This window comes from Myotis davidii, unplaced genomic scaffold (genome assembly GCF_000327345.1).
Source record: "Myotis davidii unplaced genomic scaffold, ASM32734v1 scaffold461, whole genome shotgun sequence".
Classification (NCBI taxonomy): Eukaryota; Metazoa; Chordata; class Mammalia; order Chiroptera; family Vespertilionidae; genus Myotis; species Myotis davidii.
The window spans coordinates 3,273,126-3,294,017 of record NW_006295825.1 but is presented as its reverse complement, the minus strand read 5'-3'; the positions used below and the strand labels follow the sequence as shown (position 1 = coordinate 3,294,017).

Sequence of the window (20,892 nt, the reverse complement as noted above, 5' to 3'; positions counted from 1 at the left end):
AAAAGACCCCAGATAACCACAGCAATCCTGAGGAAGAATAACAAAGTTGGAGGGATCACAATTTCAGATATCCAGCTATAATACCAAGCCATGGTTCTCAAAACTGCCTGGTAGTGGCACAAGAACAGACATATAGACCAATGGAACTGAACAGACAACCCAGAAAATGACCCAAGCCATTATGCTCAATTAATATTTGACAAAGGAGGCAAGAGCATACAATGGAGTCAAGACCGTCTCTTCAATAAATGGCGCTGGGAAATTTGGTCAGATACATGCAAAAAAAAAAAAATAGATCACCAACTTATACCATACACAAAAACAAAATGGCTAAAGGACTTGAATGTAAGATGGGAAACCATAAAAATCTTAGAAGACTCCATAGGCAGCAAAATATCAGACATATGTCGTAGCAACATCTTTACTGATACAGCCCCTAGGGCAATGGAGACTAAGGAGAAAATAAACAAATGGGACTACATCAAAATAAAAAGCGTTTGCACAGCAAAAGAAACCATCAACAAAACAAGAAAGCCCACTGCATGAGAGAACATATTTCCCATGCTATTTCAGATAAGGTCCTAATCTCCAAAATTTACAAAGAAGTCATACAACTTAACAAAAGGAAGATAAACAATCCAATCAAAAAAATGGGCAAAGGACCTAAATAGACACTTTTCGAAAGAAGACGTACAGAAGACCGAGAGACATAAAACATGCTCAAAGTCACTAATCTGAGAAATGCAAATTAGAACAATGAGATGCCATCTCACAGCTGTCAGAATGGCTGTCATCAACAAACAACAAATGCTGGCAAGGATGTGGGGAAAAAGGAACCCTCGGGCACTGCTAGTGGGAATGCAGACTGGTGCAGCCACTGTGGAAGACAGTATGGAGTTTCCTCTGGAGCTCCCATTTGACCCAGTAATCCCACTTCTAGGACTATATTCCAAGAAACTAGAAATACCAATCAGAAAGAATATATGCACCCCTGTGTTCATAGCAACACAGTTTACAATAGCTAAGATTTGGAAACAGCCTAAGTGCCCATCAGTAGATGAGTGGCTTAAAAAACAGTGGTACATCTACACAGTGGAATACTATGCCACTATAAAAAAGAAGAACTCTTACCATTCATAACAGTATGGATAGACATGGAGAGCATTATGCTAAGCAAACTAAGCCAGTCAGACAAAGATAAATATCACATGATCTCACTCTATATGGGATATAATGATCAACGTAAACTGATGAACAAAAATAGATCCAGAGACAAATGGTGGCAGGGGAAGGTTTAGAGATCAACCAACATACACCATACACAAAAACAAACTCAAAATGGCGAAAGGACTTAAATGTATGCTAATATGTATGCATGCATATTAGCATAACCAATGGACACAGACACTGGGGTGGTAGGGTGTTGCCCTCAGGGGTGGGAGTGGTGTGGGATCAATCAGGAAAAAGGAGACATGTAAAACTTTAAACAATAAAAAAAATTAGTAACTTTAATTTGATATCTTATTAAATTGAGTTAATTGATTTGAAATACTGAACAAATAATTTTTGACACCTGATATAGTCTTGTCAAATTGATCCTTATCAACAATAGCTGAATTTCTGAGAATGCAAAAGTATAAAAGGAGTATTAAAACAAAATTTCTATAGATTTTTTTTCTTCCTGGCAGGGTAATGTATTAAAGAACTCCAAACAAAGAAATATTATGAAATGATATGAATCAATTCATTTGTCTAAAAAGAAAAACCCTTGTATTTCACATTTTAAACACCTGTAACATTAGCAGTTTTAATCAAAACTAATGAAAATAAAGCTCTTACCTAGTGTGCTTAAGTTAATACTAAATCATTTTCTAAGGCAGTTGTGATTAAAAATAAAAAAGGAGAAAATTTTTTATTGATTATCATTATAAACTCTTTGAAAACAAATCTTCAATGTGTACAGATTAGAGAACAGAAAGAGTTTTGTTTATTTAAAGACATTATTTTGAAGTTTAAAAAGAAACCCTTTAACAGAAGTGGTCTGAAACCATAAAAACTGGTATTTGTCTGCTTTTAACAAAGAATATGAGTATTTTCTGCAGGTATTCTCCTAATTTCCTAAAATTGGCTTATTTGATGGCAATACACCAGAATTTAATGAAGGAGAATTTTAAAATAAGCTTGCTTTTCTAAAATAGATTTTTGGATTTTAACTTTTCTTGGCTTGAAATAGATAAAGCTACTAGAATATCAACTTGGATGTTTTTCTTTTTCTGTATCTATGTTATCTATCTATTCTTTCTATCTATCTATCTATCTATCTATCTATCTATCTATCTATCTATCTATCTATCTATCTAAAGAGCCTGGGTCTGTAACGTCCAAAACAACCGAAGCCTCGACCAAACACCGGAAGTCAGTCCTTCAGTGACCCAGCACTGACTGTCAAGAGGGCTGTGGATCAGGCCTGGAGAGAAAAGCAGGGTCTGATTCACAGCCTCCATGGCAGCTGTTGATCAGCCCTTGCCTCTCTTTCTCTCCAGGCCTCACTAGCAACCGCGGGGGCTGCTCATCAGCCACGCCTCTCTGATCAGGCCCAGAGATAGGCCCGGAGACGCTGACTGGCATAGAAACTGACCAGTCAGAACCAAATCTGGGTGAACTGCGAGGAGCCAATGGCTGCCTAGGAGGCAGAGCTTTTGACGCTGACTGGCACAGAAACTGACCAATCAGAACCATATCTGGGTGAACTGCGAGGAGACAATGCTACCTAGGAGGCGGAGCTTTTGATCCTGACTGACATAGAAACGGACCAATCAGAACCTAATCTGGGTGAACTGTGAAGGCAAAATCTAAGGGGGTTGAGGAGGGGTTTTAAGGGCAACAGCTATTTGGTGTAAGGTGTAAGAAAGGGTTCAATTTTATAATGATCGTTTTGGCAGTATAGTGCATATGGCTGGCTATCAGTCCACGCCAGGGTGGCTGAGGCAGTGAGGGGCAATCTGGCTGGCAGGGGAGGGCAGTTGGGGGCAAGATCAGGCCGGCAGGGGAGGGCCGTTAGGGGCAATCAGTCAGGCAGAGGCAGTTAGGAGCGATCAGGCCAGCAGGGGAGAGTAGTGAGGGGTGATCAGACAGGCAGGCAGATAGGTGAATGGTTAGGAGCCAGCAGTCCCAGATTGCGAGAGGGATGTCCAACTGCCGGGGATCGGGCCTAAACCGGCAGTGGAACATCCCCCAAGGAGTCCCCGATTGGAGAGGGTGAGTCTGGGCTGAGAGACACCCCCCGCCCCCCCAGACTCACTAGTTTATAATATGCCCCGGGCCACTAGTTTATAATAAAGCTAGAGGTCAAATTTGCCTCTAAGGTATAAAAATATTATGCTAGGGAATGAAAAGGAATTTAAAACTTAATGATAGATTTGCCATTGCCACCTTCTTGAGGGTACTTTCTGCATAAAAGTTTTGTTTGGTTTTAGTATTATATATGACTTATTGTATAAAGATAGCTTTGTAGCCAGTAGATTAAAGGAATTTTTTCTTTCCTGTTGCATAGAAAATCATGTTCATTTGTATGATTGCTACTTATTTGAGATGAGTGAAGAAAGGTTTGGTTTGGGAGTATTACTTCTTCAAGAATATGATGTAGAACCTTATGACTTGTGTAGCTTCAATAACATTGATAATAGGAATGGAAAAAAAACACCTTAGAATTTTAAAGCCAAATGTAACATCTGTGCAATACAATATGGTAGCAATTAAAAGTGGCTTGGGGTCTGAGGAATTGAATGTTTTATTTCATTTTAATTAATATAAGTTAAATTGCCATATGTGGCTGGTAGTTATTATATTGCATAATACAATCTCAAACTATTAAAATTTAACATTGAGTATATTGTTATGAAACTTTGAAAACCTAAGACAAAAATTTGATAGAAACTCCCAAAAGAAAACAAGTCAATTTCACTAATTACAATAGTTACAAATAATTATAACTTTAAGAAAATCTAGCCCAGTAAGAAGCATTGAAAGAAAAAATTATATAATTACTGAGTAAATTATACCTGCAGTCTGCCAACATATTCATTATTAAAGAAACCTCAAATTATTGTACCATTGGAAACAAAAATACATTGGTAAAGAAACCAATTCTGATTTTACAAAACTAACATTAAAATAAAAGGAAACTATTAAAATATGACAGTTTTCTCCCAAAAAGGAAAGCTAATATCCTATACTAATTGATGAAATACGAAAGCTATTTTTGTTGAAGTCAGAAACAACACAAAACTTCCTATCATCAATTACATGATTGTCATTGCGATTAAACTTCATTTTGGCAATTCTAGCCATTGAAGTAAGTAATAAGTAAATGAAATAATTGCTATAAACGTTGGAAAAGAAGAAAATAATTATTTCTGTTTTCAAATTATATAATAGGATGCTCAGAAAATTCGGGGTAGTAGAAAACAACTTGAATTAATTTTGAAATGGTGACACACATATATACACACACACATATGTATATAATGTATATGTGTGTGTGTATATATACAGATATATATATCTTTCATTAGCAGTCAAAAATGGAACTGACAAAACAAATATTCAATATAATGAAAAAACCATAAGCTATATCTAGGAATAAATGTATTAAAGATACAAAGTAAAGATATAAATCCTTTATAAAGAAAACTTGGTTATTATAAGTTGTCCCTTTCCCCCAAAAATTTTTACCTTCAAAACTTTTACTTGAGACCGAGTCTGATTTACATGATGGTCCTCAAACATAGTGTGAACACCCCCACAAAAAAATCAGAATAGCAGGTGTGTTTCATTCAGTAAACAAATATTTATTGAAAACCTGCTGTGTGCTGCTAGGGGATCTATTTTCAGTGCAGCTGTCTCTAAAATAATGTATTGAAAGTATGGGGAGAAAATATCAGAACTTATTAAAGCTTATGTTTTAAAAAAAAAAAATTTAGTGTACTTATCCCAATGGCCTGTAAGGTAGATGTTGTGTGTCATGAACCACACAGAGTGGCCTGAATCAGTTTCACATGTGGTGTCCTAATCCTTAGTTGCTTCTAGCATTTTGCAGTATATTGCAGCTTTTGTCTGCCTAGTTAAAAATTTGCTTAATTATACCAAATCAACACTCCTCAAATGGGTACACATTATAAAAGTATTTTAATCATGTAAGATGATAATAATAACAATAATGCAAATACTGGTAAAGAAGAATAAAGGTGAGCTGACAGATTTTCCTATTCTGATCCCCAAACACATTATAAAGTAAAAATATTGGTTATCTAATAAAAACACAGACTAATCAGATCTGATAAATTGGACAAAAAGCTCAAAGGACTATACAAGCATGAATTATATTCATTATCATTAATGCCAAACCACACCCTATGTGTATATTGTACTTTGAAATATTAATTTAGTATGATAGTATGAAGATATCATAATAGCAAGACATTTTAAAATAGTTTGCTTCAACTTTGCTCAACTAACATTTTTATTTTTAATACTACACACATTAATTTAGATTTATTTGCATATGTAATTAATGTAAACATGTATAAGTATATTGGGGGTGGCAGGTACTCAGTTTTGTAGTTTATTTTTTAACTTGATTAGGAACCCAATGGAAATAATTAGACTAGTATTTTGCCTTTTAAAATAAGAGGGGGTTTTAAAATAATAGGGCAAAAATAGGGAGGAAGCAAGTGTTTCTAAAATTAGAATTTTTAAAAGAAGTAAACCCACATTAAATTTTAGGACAAGAAAATAATACAGCCATGCTGTATGTTTTCATCTGGAGAATGAGAGAAGAAGATACAGATGAGTATGACCAAGTGAAGAATGTTTTTTGACATTAAACAAGTGAATGGTGCTATATGAAAAATACTCAGGAAGGGTAAGGAGGTCAGTGGTATATGGGATGAAAGCCTACATCTAAATGTAAAGCAGGAAACACTGAAGTAAAAAAAATTGGGAGGGAAAAGCGAGAAGAAAATATATATGAGGCTGTCAGTGTGGGACCATCAAATACTGTCTTAACTCAGCTATGGATATCTATGGATTTGAAAGTCAGTATAAGGAAGTGGGGGAAGAAGATATCGCACCAAAGGAAATATTCTATTTCAACTGGAATAGAATGCTAGTTGAAATAGAGAAGAAAAAAAGATGGGTTTGGGTGAGATTATGGGAAGAAAAGTAGAAAGGATTAGGCATGATTAGATGCTAGAATTAGAAAATCTAAAAATGTACTGATAAGGAATCAATGTGATAAAAAAGTTGGATAATTTCATTCTGGTGTTTATTAGAGTAAGCAGAATTTAAAATAACTTACGTTGTAATTTTATCTTTTTTTTACCTCCCTAATTGCATAACACTATAGAGAACTTCTGTTTCTTATGAAAATTTGATTTATATTCAAATGCTACTTGATGTATATTTTTTCAGTGCCAGGTAGTAGAATTAACTGTTTATCTTTTTCTCTTAACCACAGTAGGCATATAATACCATATTTTACATGTAGTAGTTTCTTAACTATTGGCTTAAGGTAATTTAAAAGTACTTTAAGATCATATTTGGCTCATGGCTGAGATGATAGTGTAGAGATGAAGGTATTAGAAGTAAAGAAAGATAACACAGTGCCTCTCCTACCTTGCCTTTTTACATCCTGTTTCCTTGTCTGATAATCTCTAATATTTTGCCCAATATGATTCCTAAGTATAATTTTATCTTTAATGTTCAGTTGACTTACATTTTCTTAAACAGTTCTTTTATAAATACAAAAGTGAACCTTTTTCTTATCTGACAACTAGTCTATTAGAAGTAAAGTTCATCTTTACTTGAAGAATCACCTAAAATCACTAAATAAAAACTTGAATAAGTATAAATTTAATAGGCTAAAAGTTGGTTGTATAATATAGGTAGTTCTTAACTTTTGTTAGACACTTGAAGTCCTGTGTACATGAAGAAATACTGAACCCTGAACTTCTCCCCTAGGGAAGTACTAATCAGGTTATCTGAACCCTGCCCAGCTTTCTCACACAACTTCTCACTGCCAATGGTACAGAAAAAAAGAAGAGATATAGAATTTTTGATAATATTATTTCAACTACATTTTGAGAACCAGGTGTATTTTCTTCTTAGGACATTTAACCATAGTTTATTTTTATTTAGTTGTTTGTCTGTTAATCCTCACCTAAGGATTTTTAAATTTTTTTTTTTTTAGAGAGAGAGGGGCATGGGGGAGAGAGGGAAGTAGGAGGGAGGTGAGAGAGAGAGAGAGAGAGAGAGAGAGAGAGAGAGAGATCGAGAGATCAATTGGTTGCCTCCTGCATGCATCCCAACTGGGGTTGAAATTGAACCTGCAACCCAGTTATATGCCTCTGACCTGGAATCAAACCCACTACCCTTTGGTGCTTGGGCTGCTGTAGACCAATTCCAGCATGTCATAATTTCAAGAGTTTCATCAAAAGGTTTATGAGACTTGGGAACTCAACAGGGTTGAGTCACACATGTAGTCAGTCACCTGTTGGGAATGGCTAAAGGCATTTCCCCAAACCTGAATAGGAAACTGATTGTGGCTGCCAGACAATTAAAGGGCATCTTAATCTACATGTTATTGCCTCCTACTGGCCAAACACCTGAACAGCCATAGGCTATTCCCCAAACTGACAATGCTTCTGTACCCTTTGAAACCTTACCCTTTGAGGTGTATTATCTCCACCTTGCCTTAGGACAAATTGTGTTATGAAAAGCAAGGGTCCTAGGCAAGGAGGTACTCTTCAGTTCCTTTGGCTGAAGGTCCTCTGACTCCCAGTGCCTTTCAAAATTATAGCTCGTCTCCGGACTCTTTATTAGTCTCTGGATTCCTATGTCATCTAGGCACAGCCTTTTCCAGATTCCTTAATGCTTCTTGATGCTGGGACATGAACCCCGGCATTGGGCTGACACTCTAACCACTGAGAAACACTGGCCAGGGCTAACCATAGTTTATAACCAGATTTATTTCAAAACAGGAAATGTATTCCAGTTTTAGAGGACAAACTTTTAAAAGGCAATCTACAAGTTACATAATTTTTTGTGCTTTTCATTCTGACATAATCTTCTTGAAGGGAATATTAAGAATAGTGATTTAATTTTTTTCAGGTGTTATAGGTAGGCATAGTTCTGACCAATAGTTTCAACACAATTGTAAACCAGGAAGATATTTTTAGAACTTGTTTACTTTAAGTCCTTTAGTTTGTCTTGGGACTTTTTAATACCAGTATTATTAATATTACTGGTGCATGAAAATTCAGCCCAGCCTGCCCCCTCTCACAGTCCGGGAGCCCTCAGGAGCGGGAGGCGACCCAGTGAGCAGGGGACACCCCATCACACCTCTGCTGCCGCCACTGCTGGCAGTGCAAGCCTTGGCTGGCCCTGGTTACCTGCGCCTCGGGCTGGTCCTGGGCAGCTGGGCGGCTGAGAGGACTGGGGTACTCTGGAGGCAGGTGCCTAGGCGGGGCTAAGGGGACTGGGCACCACCATCTTGTGGCTGTGGGTGCTGCCATCTTTGAAGGCGGGGCAGTCAATTAGCATATTCCCTCCTTATTGGCTGTGGGCGCTGCCATCTTTGTGATAGCATGAGGGTCAATTAGCATATTTCCTCTTTATTAGATAGGATTTTTAAAAAATCTGTATTGTTGAAAGTATTGTATATGTCCCCTTTTCCCCCCCTATAGCCCCCTCCTCCCCATCCAGCCTGTCCCTGCCCCTACCCCAGGCCCTCACTGCCCCATTGTCTGTGTCCATGGGCCATGCATATATATGCATACAAGGTCCTTGGTTGGCTTTCTCTGACTGGCTTATTTTAATTAGCATAATGCTCCCCATGTCCATCCATGCTGCTGTGAATGGTAAGAGTTCTTTCTTTTTTACAGTAGTATAGTATTCTATTGTGAAGATGTACCACTGGGTTTTAATCCACTCATCTGCTGATGGGCACTTAGGCTGTTTTCAAATCTGAGCTATTGTAAATTGTGCTGCTATTAACATAGGAGTGCATACATTCTTTTTTTATTGGTATTTGGGTTTCTTAGGATAAATTGCTAGAAGTGAGATCACTGGGTCAAATGGCAGTTCCATATTTAATTTTTTGAGGAAACTCCATACTGTTTTCCATAATGGCTGCACCAGTCTGCATTCCCACCAGCAGTGTACTAGGCTTCCCTTTTCTCCACATTCTCACCAGCACTTGTCATTTATTGATTTGTTGATAGTAGCCATTTTGACAGGTGTGAAGTGATACCTCATTGTTATTTTAATTTGCATCTCTCTGAGGATCAGTGACTTTGAGCATTTTTTCATATGTCTCTTGGTCATCTGTAATACCAATATTATTAGTTGGATAGCTTCCAGTTTGAAAGCAGTGGCACAGCTAAAGACTCAGGCAATCAGACAACATTTAAATTGTTATGTATTTCCTACTTTTGCCACTTACTTTTTATTAACCTCTGGACCAGTGAGGAAGAAGAGATCAAAGCAGGGAAATAGGAGCAGCTAGAGAAACTTGTGCTGTGAAGCAGCTCTTGGTTACACTAGGGAAGGAAACTCAAATTGTCGATTGTTTACCACATGCCAAACACTAAGAAGTTTTGACCTGTAGAAGGTGCTTTCCTGTCATCATCATCATCATTACCCTCAAATAACACTAGTATAATCTAGTAAAATTAGAAAGTACAAAAGTTATAATCTTAGGAGTAATTCCTTATTAGTAATGTAAAAAAACCTGAAATTGGCTCTTGAGAAATAGGGACAATTGTAGAAATATTTTAAAAAATTATTTTAGCCAATGAAAACAAATCCAGCCAAAATAAAATTGATTTCTTATAGTTCAAATAAAGTCATTTGTTACCTCTTTACGATAGTGAGTAGTAGTATAGAATATTAGAGCAAACAGTGTCTAAGATACACTTTAGACAGCAGTGCAGTCCAAAATTTAATACAAGTCAAAAATGTAATTTTAAATTTTCTAGTAGTCATATTGAAAAAGAAAGCAGAATCAGGTGAATTAATTTTAATTGTATATTTTATTTAACCCAGTTTTTTTTTTTAAATACATTTTATTGACTTTTACACTGATGTTTTCTCTTTGAATATTGGCAAGTATTTCTTCTGTTTCAAGAAAATCTTGAATTAGATAGAGTTAGCAGTACAGTAAATCTTTGTAAAATTCTTCCATGACTCAGGCAAAGAACATGTGGTCATTAAATTCATTATCTTCTATTTCTTTGAGCAGTTTCATAAACTGGTGTTGATTCATAGCATTTGCACATAATACTGAGTAATTTTTTAAAAAATAAGGAGTATTTTCCAACACAATGGAAGTACTTCTTATATTTTATTTTTGTTGATCCTCATCCAAGGATATTTTTCCATTGATTCTTAGAGTGTGGAAGGGATGGAGAAAGTCAAAGAGAGAGAAACATCAATGTGAGAGGGACATATTGATTGGTTGCCTCCTGCGTGCGGGGGACTGAACCCACAACCAAGATATGTGCCCTTGACTGAAATTGAACCCAGAACCCTTCAGTCCACAGACCGATGCTCTATCCACTAGCCAAACCGATGAGGGCAATTCTGAGCAGTTTTAATAACTGTATCAATGATAGTCTATTTCTTTTTTTTTAAATATATTTTATTCATTTTTTACAGAGAGGAAGGGAGAGGGAGAAAGAATTAGAAACATCAATGAGAGAGAAATATCGATTAGCTGCCTCCTGCACACTCCCTACTGAGGATGTGCCTGCAACCAAGCTACATGCCCTTGACCGGAATCGATCCTGGACCCTTCAGTCCACAGGCTGACGCTCTATCCACTGAGCCAAACCGGTCAGGGCCAATGATAGTCTATTTCAAAGCACAAATATTTTCATTATGTTACACAGTAGAACAAATAAGGGAAGTTATTCTAGCAAATCCAGATTTTGATCTCACATATCTGGCCCATTTCTGTCTTGATAGGAAACTTTTTCCTCTCTAGCCCAAAGTAACAGATATAAGAGATTAAAATATGTCTACAACATGAGATCAATTATTTATAAGGTTGCAAATGGATGAAGACAATTCGTCATAGATTTGGAAGTCATTTGAGTCAAAACAAACCCAAAGTAATAATTGGCCAGTATCTCTTGTCTTGTAAAACTCATCTAAAGCTAAAAGTAAAAGTGCTTACAATTTTTCAGATGTTGAAATGATCAATCTTTAGATTGTTAGGTCTTTTATTCACTGACAGTTTCTTGGTGGGTCAATTGAAGATCTTTCACGTTTTATCTTTTCATTTTTAAACGTAATTCCCTTGCCTGAAACGATAATTTAATGTTTTTCTTTCTTCTGTCACAGAAGAATTCAAGCCATTTTGTAGCTGGCCAAAATTACGAACTCAAATCCTTTAATAAGCATTTAAAAATGTTGTGTATTTCATTCTGATTTCATTGATTGTGACTGGTTTCATTGATTTTTTTTTTTTTGTCTGTTGAGAGACAGCTTCTTATTAAATTAGTATGCACTTGCTGAAAATGACTCTTACTATTTGATCTTAAAACTAGGGGCCCAGTGCATGAATTCATGTACCTTGAAAAGAACTGTGGGCCGTGAGGTGGGCACAGGGACAGGTCTTGGACCATTCTCCACACCCCTGCTCTGCCTCTCCCACCACAGCCCCCAGTCTCCTCTGCCGGCAGCCCCGCTCCCGCCTCTGCCACTCGCACCTGCTGATGGTGCAGAGCGATTGGGGCTGGCACCAGCAGCGGTATGAGCGGGGCCATCACCAGGGCCAGCGCTGGCAGCAAGTGTGAGCAGTGGCTGCCAGCCCCTATCACCCTCAGGAGCAGGGGGAGTTGAAGAAGTCTTGAGGGGTGATCGGGGCGGCATCCACCACTTGCACCTGCTGATGGCACAAAGCGATCAGGGCCGGTGCCAGGCGCAGGCAGTGGGTGCGAGCAGCAGCTCTGGCCCCGGCAGTGGGTGCAAGTGGGGCTGGTGCTAGGAGCAGGTGCGAGTGCCCGGCAGGACCACAGTGTGCAGGAGTAAAGAATTTTCAGTAACCACCAGAGACTCGCCCCGATGATAGCAACCAGCGCCCTGCTTTGGTCTGGTGCCCCCGCTTACCTGCTCCACCGTCCCGCCGCAGCCAACACCTGCCATGTTTTGTGCTCTGCCGCCAACACCTGCCATGTTCTGTGCGCGCCCCCTGGTGGTCAGCACAAGTCATAGCGAGTGGTGTGGTTGTTCCGTTGCTTGGCCTATTTGCATATTGGGGTTTTATATATATAGTAGAGGCCCGGTGCACAAAAATTTGTGCACTGGGGGGTGGGGGCGGCGGTCCCTTAGCACGGCCTGTGCCCACTCACAGTCTGGGACCCCTCAGACTGGGGGATGGCCACCTGCTGGCTTAGGCCTGCTCCCTGGGGGATTGGGCCTAAGCTGGCAAACAAACATCCCTCTGGCAGCCGGACAGCCCTAGGGGGATGTCCACTTGCCAGCGGGGAGCAGACCTAAGCTGCAGTCAGACATCCTTAGCGCTGCTGAGGAGGCAGGAGAGGCTCCCACCACCACCGCTGTACTGGCAGCCATCAGCCTGGCTTGTGGCTGAGCAGAGCTCCCCCATGTGGGAGCCCACTGACCACCAGAGGGCAGCTCCTGCATTGAGCATCTGCCACCTGGTGGTCAGTGTGTGTCATAGTAACCAGTCATTCCTAGTTTTCTACTGTTAGGGTCAGTTTGCATATTACTCTTTTACTATATAGGATAGAGGCCTGGTGCATGGGTGGGGGCCGGCTGGTTTGCCCTGAAGGATGTCCTGGATCAGGGTTGGGGTCCCGCTTGGGTGCCTGGCCAGCCTGGGTGAGGTGCTGATGGCTGTTTGCAGGCTGGCCACACCCCCTTCAGGGTAGGGGTCCCCACTGGGGTGCCTGGCCAGTCTGGGTGAGGGGTTGAGGGCCGTTTTCAGGCTGGCCGGCAACTTAACTCCTAGGCTCTCCTTTTTTTCTTTTTATTCTGGGATTTATTTACCTTCTATAATTGAAACTTTGTTGCTGTCACTGGAGCTGAGAGCTGGCCTGCTAGCAGGTATCGGGTTTGTTTAGCGTCTGTAATTGAAAGTTTGTTGCTTTTGGAGCTCAGAGCCGGGCCGCGGCAGGCGGGGAACCTTGGCTTCCTCCATCACTGGAGCAAGCAAGCCTCCTGCTTGCTTGAGCTGCGTGGCTGCTGGCCGCCATCTTAGTTGGCAGTTAATTTGCATATTGCCCTAATTAGCCAATGGGAAGCATAGCGAAGGTATGGTCAATTACCCGTTTGTCTTTTATTAGATAGGATAGATTAGTTTTACACAACTGATTTATTTTACTCTGCTGTAGCAAATCATAATTGCCATTCTTTGTAAAATTTGTGACATACCTTCTCCTTTTAATTCTGCCTAATTAGTGTGCTTTCATTTGAAAGTTAAAATTTTTTTTAAAAAAATATATTTTATTGATTTTTTACAGAGAGGAAGGGAGAGGGATAGAGAGCCAGAAACATCAATGAGAGAGAAACATTGATCAGCCGCCTCCTGCACGCCCCCCACTGGGGATGTGCCGGCAACCAAGGTACATGCCCTTGACCGGAATCCAACCCGGGACCCTTGAGTCCAGAAGCCGATGCTCTATCCACTGAGCCAAACCGGTTCTGGCGAAAGTTAAAATTTTTTCATTCTCACTAGTAGGCTAGAAAAATAATGTTAAAGTTAAAAATATATTTCAATTTTACTACCATTTGTGATTTACATAAATATCACTGTAACTCATGCTGTCTTCATAAAATATTCAAATAAAGACATTACAGTGCTGCATTTTTGCAAAGAAAAATAACTTCAACTGAATCATTCTGTTGACACAAACTACATTGGTGCTCTGCTTATGTATACTATACTAGAAATGACATGCCCCCATCATGGGTGCTGCAATACATCTGTGTGATATAATAAAAGTGAAATATAGTTTAACCAAGACCATAAAATTGTCGTTAATTAAAAAATATTTTATACTGCTTCAGCTCTTAAGTAAAATTTTATATTAATTACAACTTTGAAAAATTAAAAGTCAGCCCTGGCCAATTTGGTTCACTTGGTTGGGCATAGTCCTATGCACCAAAAGGTTGATGGTTCCATCCCCCGTAGGGGGCATATAAGAGGCAGCCATTTGATGTTTCACTATCACATCAATGTTTCTCTTCCTCTCCCTTCCTCTCTCTCTAAAAATCAACTTAAAAATCCTTAAAAAGCCCTAACTGGTTTGGCATAGAGCGTCTTCCTGCGGACTGAAAGGTCCCAGGTTCGATTCCGGTCAAGGGCATGTACCTTGGTTGAGGGCACATCCCCAGTAGGGGGTGTGCAGGAGGCAGCTGATCAATGTTTCTTTCTCATCAATGTTTCTAACTATCTCTCTCCATTCCTCTCTGTAAAAAATCAATAAAATATATATTAAAAAAATCCTTAAAAAAATAAAATTCAGTTCCTCAGTTGCATGAGACATATTAGCACAGCTCTAGAATCTATCGCAACTTATTCATTTTAATGATAAAAGTTCAGAGGGATGAAACAACTAGACCCAATTAAACAAGATTAGTTGGAAAAGACAAGGCCCAAAATAAGTATATTTTAATATATGAAAATGTTACTTTAACAAATGTTAAGTAATTTTATATCCCGGCTGAATGCATGAATTAAATAATTACTTTAATAAGAAAAAAATCTGTTATTTAATTTGAAACAGTTTGTTTCTTTACACAAAGCAACCACTGTTGCTTTGTGTAAATAAAGCAATAGGTTACACTATTTATGGAGGTTAAGAGGTTTACTTTTCAATTAGAGAGTAGAATATCCTGTCAATACATGAAAGGTGATGTAAATTTCCTTTTAGACTTCATTTCCCAGATGAACACTAGCATTTGGAGTATTTTTGTTTTGAATAGAGTACTGTTTTTTCTGAAATACATGCATAAATATATGCAAACATAAAATGAAAATATAAGGAGGAATTAGAGTAACAGTGCAATTTCCTTCTTCAGTGAATGCTGACTGTTCATGGAAGAACCAAGTGCCTTAAGCCCAGATTTAGACAGTAGACTTGACCCTCTTAACATCTTTGCTGAGAGGAACAAAGAATTAAAACTTTTCTCTTACTTAAATTTTTTACATATTTATCATAAAACTGATAATTACTCTCCTGCCATTACTGGTATTTGACCAAAGAGAAACAATCTAGGATGTAAAAGGTGGCTTTTGTTATTTATGGAAATGTTAGGGTTTGACTCTGGGAACTTGGACAGTAGATTAGAGATACTTGATTGACAGCATAGGTAACGTTAATGGGAGGAGGGGGGTGTAAATTATTACATATATAATATTTTAAAGTTTTCAGAAGTATTCATTTAAAATTTTATTCATGAGAATAAAAAACACAAACCATGCTTTTGTATAAAATTTTATTTTTAGTTACTTTGCCCCATTCTCTCTTCATTTTTTAAAATAGATTTGCTGTTTCAGATATGTAAGAAATGGTTTTTGGATTCTGCTAGAGATGACCTAATTTTTGTTAATTCCTATGCATTCAATGGCAGTGTTATTGTCATTATTCCTCAGTAGTTAGGATTAGTGCTTTTATACAAAGCTGATATTCAAAAGAATATATTGGTACTAACTCATAAATTGTTTTTGTTAAAATTGGTCTTATCTCGGGAAAAAATTGAATGCTAATGTACAAGTTAAAGTTTATTTATGTGTATTCCTTTTGTTATTTGGTTATTGACGTTCTGAAGCATGTGAACACACACACAAAGAGAATCATTTTTAAAGAAAACCTTAAATATCTTTCTTCAAAGCAGTTATCAGTTTTCCAAAAGAGGTGGCCACTGTTTTATACTTTTGTTTTCTAGCATCTCAGAATGAAAAGATTCATTCTTCTCAACCATCTTAATACAATTTTTTTAATTAAATTATGTTTAAAACATATAGCTTTATTTTTAGTGTTTTTATTCAACTATCCCTACAGGTTAGTTACCTTTTCCCTACTTTTCATTTAAATCTCTCCCTACCCCCAATTTCTCCATTAATTTGAGTTGGGAAGTATCATTTTAAAGCTTTATAAATAGAATTGTTGCTTTTTATTTCATTTTTCACATATTATGCACCCTAAAAAGAATATAATACAAGTAGCAGTTTATTTCATTTTTGAAGGGGGAATCGAGCTTTTGAATAAAAATGTGAAATAAACTAGTGTTCATTGCCTACGTGGCTTTTTAAAAAGGCTCATAAAAAACATTCCACTGTGGATTCCAAGTCCTCTTTAAACTTGCCACCAACAGAACTGCCTGCAGAGCCATGTGATCATCTTGGCAGCAGCCAGACCTTTTAGTGATTTCATTACTGTGGTTTCCTCAAGCTCTTTACACACATTGATGAATATTTTTCTTGCAGTTATCGCTGTGATGATTTTGTGGTTAATGACACCAAGCTGGGACTGGTACAGAAAGTCAGAGAACACTTGCAGAACTTGGAAAAGTAAGTAAATAAGCAGTGGGGGAAAAAAGGATTGATTGGGGTCGAGAGGTCTTTCCGAATTTTTGAGTGGGGTTTTTGTTTATGAGTTCCATAACTTCATCATGCTTTTAGTGTAATTGAAATGTTAATAAAATAAGCTTTGGGTTTGGCTATCTTAAACTGTGTCCATAGTTAATGGTCATATCTCAGCATTTATTTCATTTAATATTTGTCATAAATATATCCAAGGGTCCCAGGGCCTGTTTTTCAGTTATAACCCACCGACTTGTAGGCTACACGGTTTATTTGCAAGGGGAATTTTGGGGGTGCAAGGAAAGGTCAGAAGACAATATGAAATCTTTATACAGTTACCTTTGATATTAGAAAATCCTTATCAAATGTATTATGGGGTCTTCTTAGAAGCACTAAAGTTTATGTGTTCTTTTTAAGGGAAATTAGGTTTAATTATATTGTCTACTTTGAATCTTTGTGATAGCATAAGATCCTAATTTCTTTTTTTCCTTTTTGTTTTTCCTTTTTGTTTCCACTGAAAAGTACAAGAAGCTGTAAAATGTTTTATTATGTCACCATAAAAAAATTAAAGTACTTATATGAATAGAATTTTCTTGCTGTTGCCAAATAGGCCATTCAGATAAAACTCACTGGGCCCAAAATTCAAGCAGTTAAATAAAAATCCAAATAGCAGTGCCTTTGAAGTTGCAATGGATAGAAGCATAGTCCTGGAATGACTGCTGACTCAACTGTAATCTGTGTAAATCATCCTGAGTCATTAGGTGTCATCAAATTTATTGTCACAGTTGATATATATAAAAGGTATTATGAGAATACTAGAGGCCTGGTGCATGAAATTCTTGTACTCGGGGGGAGGGGGGTGTCCCTCAGCCCTGCCTGCACCATCTTGCAGTCCAGGAGCCCTTGGGGAATGACTGACTGCCAGCTTAGGCCCGCTCTCTGCAGCAGTTGGACATCCTTAGCACTGCTGCAGAGGTGGGAGAGACTCCCACCATCGCTGCTGCGCTTGCCAGCCATGAGCCCGGCTTGTGGCTGAGCAGAGCTCCCCCTGTGGGAGCGCACTGACCACCACGGGGCAGCTCCTGTGTTGGGCGTCTGCCCCCCTGTGGGAGCGCACTGACCACCAGGGGGCAGCTCCTGTGTTGGGCGTCTGCCCCCTGGTGGTCAGTGTGCATCATAATGACTGGTTGTTCCGCCATTGGGCCGAAACCGGCTCTCTGACATTCCTCGAGGTGTCCAAGATTGCAAGAGGGTGCAGGCCAGGCTGAGGGACCCCACTGTGGATGATTGGGCCCGGGGAGGAATGCAGGAGGTTGGCCAGCCAGGGGAGGGACCATGGGAGAGCTCCAGGGTGTGTCTGGCCCATCTCACTCAGTCCTGATCAGCTAGACCCCAGCAGCAAGCTAACCTCCTGGTCGGAGCGTCTGCCCCCTGGTGGTCAGTGCATGTCATAGCAAGAGGTTGAGCAGCCTTAGCATATCATTAGGATATTACGCTTTGATTAGTTGAATGGCCGACCAGACACTTAGCATATTAGGTTTTTATTATATAGGATGCCAAAAGCAAACTTAAATGTAAAGCTAATAGAGTATTTTAAAACTGTATACTGAGAGGAAATAACTAAGTTCTTCAAGTGAAACACTATATAGCTTTGGTTAACCAAAATCTGTATGCATCTCTTTGACTAAATAGATTATAAAGCTGATAAGGGCAGGATTTATTTCTTTAAAATCTAAAGCATTTTGGGTTTAAGTACTTTTTGGCTTGTCATCTTTTTTTGGCTTTTTTCTTTTTCAAAGCACTTCTTCCCTTAATTGGAACAAAGCAGTCAGACCCCTATCTAGGATTAGACAAACAGATCCAAAATATTTAATTTTGTCTGAAATAGTCACAATTAACTGTGAAGTAGGAGATTCCTGTGGTAATTGAAGCAATATCACTTTTTGGTGTGGTGAAGTCATTGTAAAGATCTTACTATGTTGGTGCTTTGTTATAGAAGTGGGTAGCTAGCAGAATATTTTTTCTCTAAGGCTACCATCTAATCCATAATAAATTAATCAGAACTAAGTCAAAGGGAAAAGAGGAGAACACTCAGTAACCTGCATGTATTTATGCAGTTATCAATCTTTTATTTCCATGACCATTTCATCATGTAAAAGATGTTACAGACCACCTTGTCTACACTTCTACTTGGCCCACTGAAACATCTACCTTGTAATCAGTGTTTTTCCTGTGTTGAAAAACATTACCTACGTTCATTTTTATGTTTTCAAACATAGGCTTTAGTTTATAATGGAAGCCTCAATTTAAAAAATATAATTACATTTATATTTTACTTAACTTGAGACTTTTCTGCATATTCTCTAGAGCAGCACTATGCACTAGAACTTTCTGTAATGTGCAGTGTCCAGTATGATAGCCACTGGTCACATGTGGCTATTGAGCACCAGAAAAGTGGCTAGTGTGACTAAAGAACTGAATTTTAAATATTACTTAATTTTAATTTATTTAAATATATGTTGCCACATGTAGCAAGTGGCTACCATAGTAGACAGTGTGGATCTAGAGGATTTTGCTATTTTGAGACTTACTGATGGTAAATTTTAATAACTTCTGTTTTTAAAAACTAAATGTTTTATGTAGGTTAAAAATAAAGTTAACTTTAGGCATTGTCACTAAGTAGTATATGTGCTATGCTTGTGATTCAACTTCTTTACTTACAGAATTTTTGAAGGAATAACTTAACATAGTAGTCTATGGAACTGGTCTGTTCTTGCCTTACAGCCACCAATACACTGAGAGGGACATGCCGTTCTGACGATACGTTTCCTATGAGTGTGTTTAGATTTGAAGCAACTATTACTAGATCTGGAAAGAGAAATAATTTTGTATTTCCTATGGATAAGTTTAGTATTTTTAGGAGAGGGGAAAGAATTGGCAGACTTGAAAGTCTGTGTTGTTTAATGATAATTTTACCTCCTGATACATAATAATTTTAAAGTGACCCTTTGAAGATAGGACTTACTCTCTGATAAATTTAAGCAAAATATATCTTTTTAAAAAATATGTTTTTATTGATTTTTAGAGAGAGAGGAAGGAAAAGGAATACAGAGATAAAAACATCAGTGAGACATCAATCAGCTGCCTCCTACACACCCCCCTACTGGGGATTGAGCCTGCAACCCAGACATGTGCCCTGACTGGGAATCAAATTGGCAACCTCTTGGTTCATGTATCAATGTTTAACCACTGAGTCACATGGGCTGAGATAAAGTATTTCTTTCATCAAGAGAAATTTAAACAATTTTAATTCAGAATTTCTGTGCTAATTAGTATTTGTTTTAGAATATCCTTTCTAGCATAGCTGGATCAAGTCAATTTGTATATGTCTATACTTTTTTATCATTTCACAAACTCAGATTATGTCATAGCCTAATATGACAAATGAATAAAACATGATTGATTCCTTTATCAAAATTATAAAAGAAGTAGCACAGTATTTGAGACTTATGATAACTCTTAAAATAATCTTGTCAGACCAGGGTTTTCTTTTTGTTATGAGGAATGACTGTTCTCATTTTTTGAAGCTTCACCTAGGCAGTTAGAGTGGTGGTGGCAAGGGATTGTCTCACAGGCTTTATCTACCTGGCCAGCTTTTCTTGGAAGCACCTGGTGGTGGCTTCTTCTGGCTCATCTTGCTGAAGGAGCGTAGGGCTTTTCCAGGGAGTGGAGCTCCTCAGTTACTTCAGTACTTTGTGGGCCACAGTGGACCTAATAGGTCATTTCCTCGCCTGACTAAGCAGCAAGGGAAGCTCCCTAGACACTAAGAACAGCCAAGTTTATTCTCTAAAACCTTCTGTGAAGTCTGTGTACATTAATGTCTTTTTGATTGTTTGTTTGTTTGTGTTTCAATAGCTCAGCTTTCACAGCTGACAGGCATAGGAAAAGAAAACTTTTGGAAAACTCATCACTAAACAGCAAGTTACTAAAAGTAAATGTAAGTAATTAAAATTTATTCAAATATAAGAATTGGTTGAGATATAGTCTGCTTTATTACATTAATGTTGGTCCTTATACACTTTTATAAGTATACTAGAGGCCCGGTGCACAAAATTCGTGCATGGGGTGGGGGTCCCCTCAGCCCAGCCTGTACCCTCTCCAAACCTGGACTGCTGGCTCCTAATTGCTCACCTGCCTGCCTGCCTGGTCGCCCCTAACTGCCCCCCGCCCCCACCGGCCTAGTTGCCCCTCACTGCCCCTCCCTCCGCCAACCTAATCGC

At 38.4% G+C, this 20,892-nt stretch overlaps 1 protein-coding gene across 4 annotated transcripts in view; it reads left to right on the top strand.

Moving 5' to 3' along the window:
* The window catches only part of USP3 (ubiquitin specific peptidase 3), a 101,785-nt gene that overhangs the window by 49,470 nt on the left and 31,423 nt on the right, over nucleotides 1–20,892 (top strand). For all 4 annotated transcript variants that reach the window (XM_015568546.1, XM_015568545.1, XM_015568547.1 and 1 more), the window contains 2 exons: nucleotides 16,517–16,600; nucleotides 20,528–20,609. In XM_015568546.1, the coding sequence (XP_015424032.1) occupies nucleotides 16,517–16,600; nucleotides 20,528–20,609 (166 nt within the window). The remainder of the gene's footprint in view (nucleotides 1–16,516; nucleotides 16,601–20,527; nucleotides 20,610–20,892) is intronic.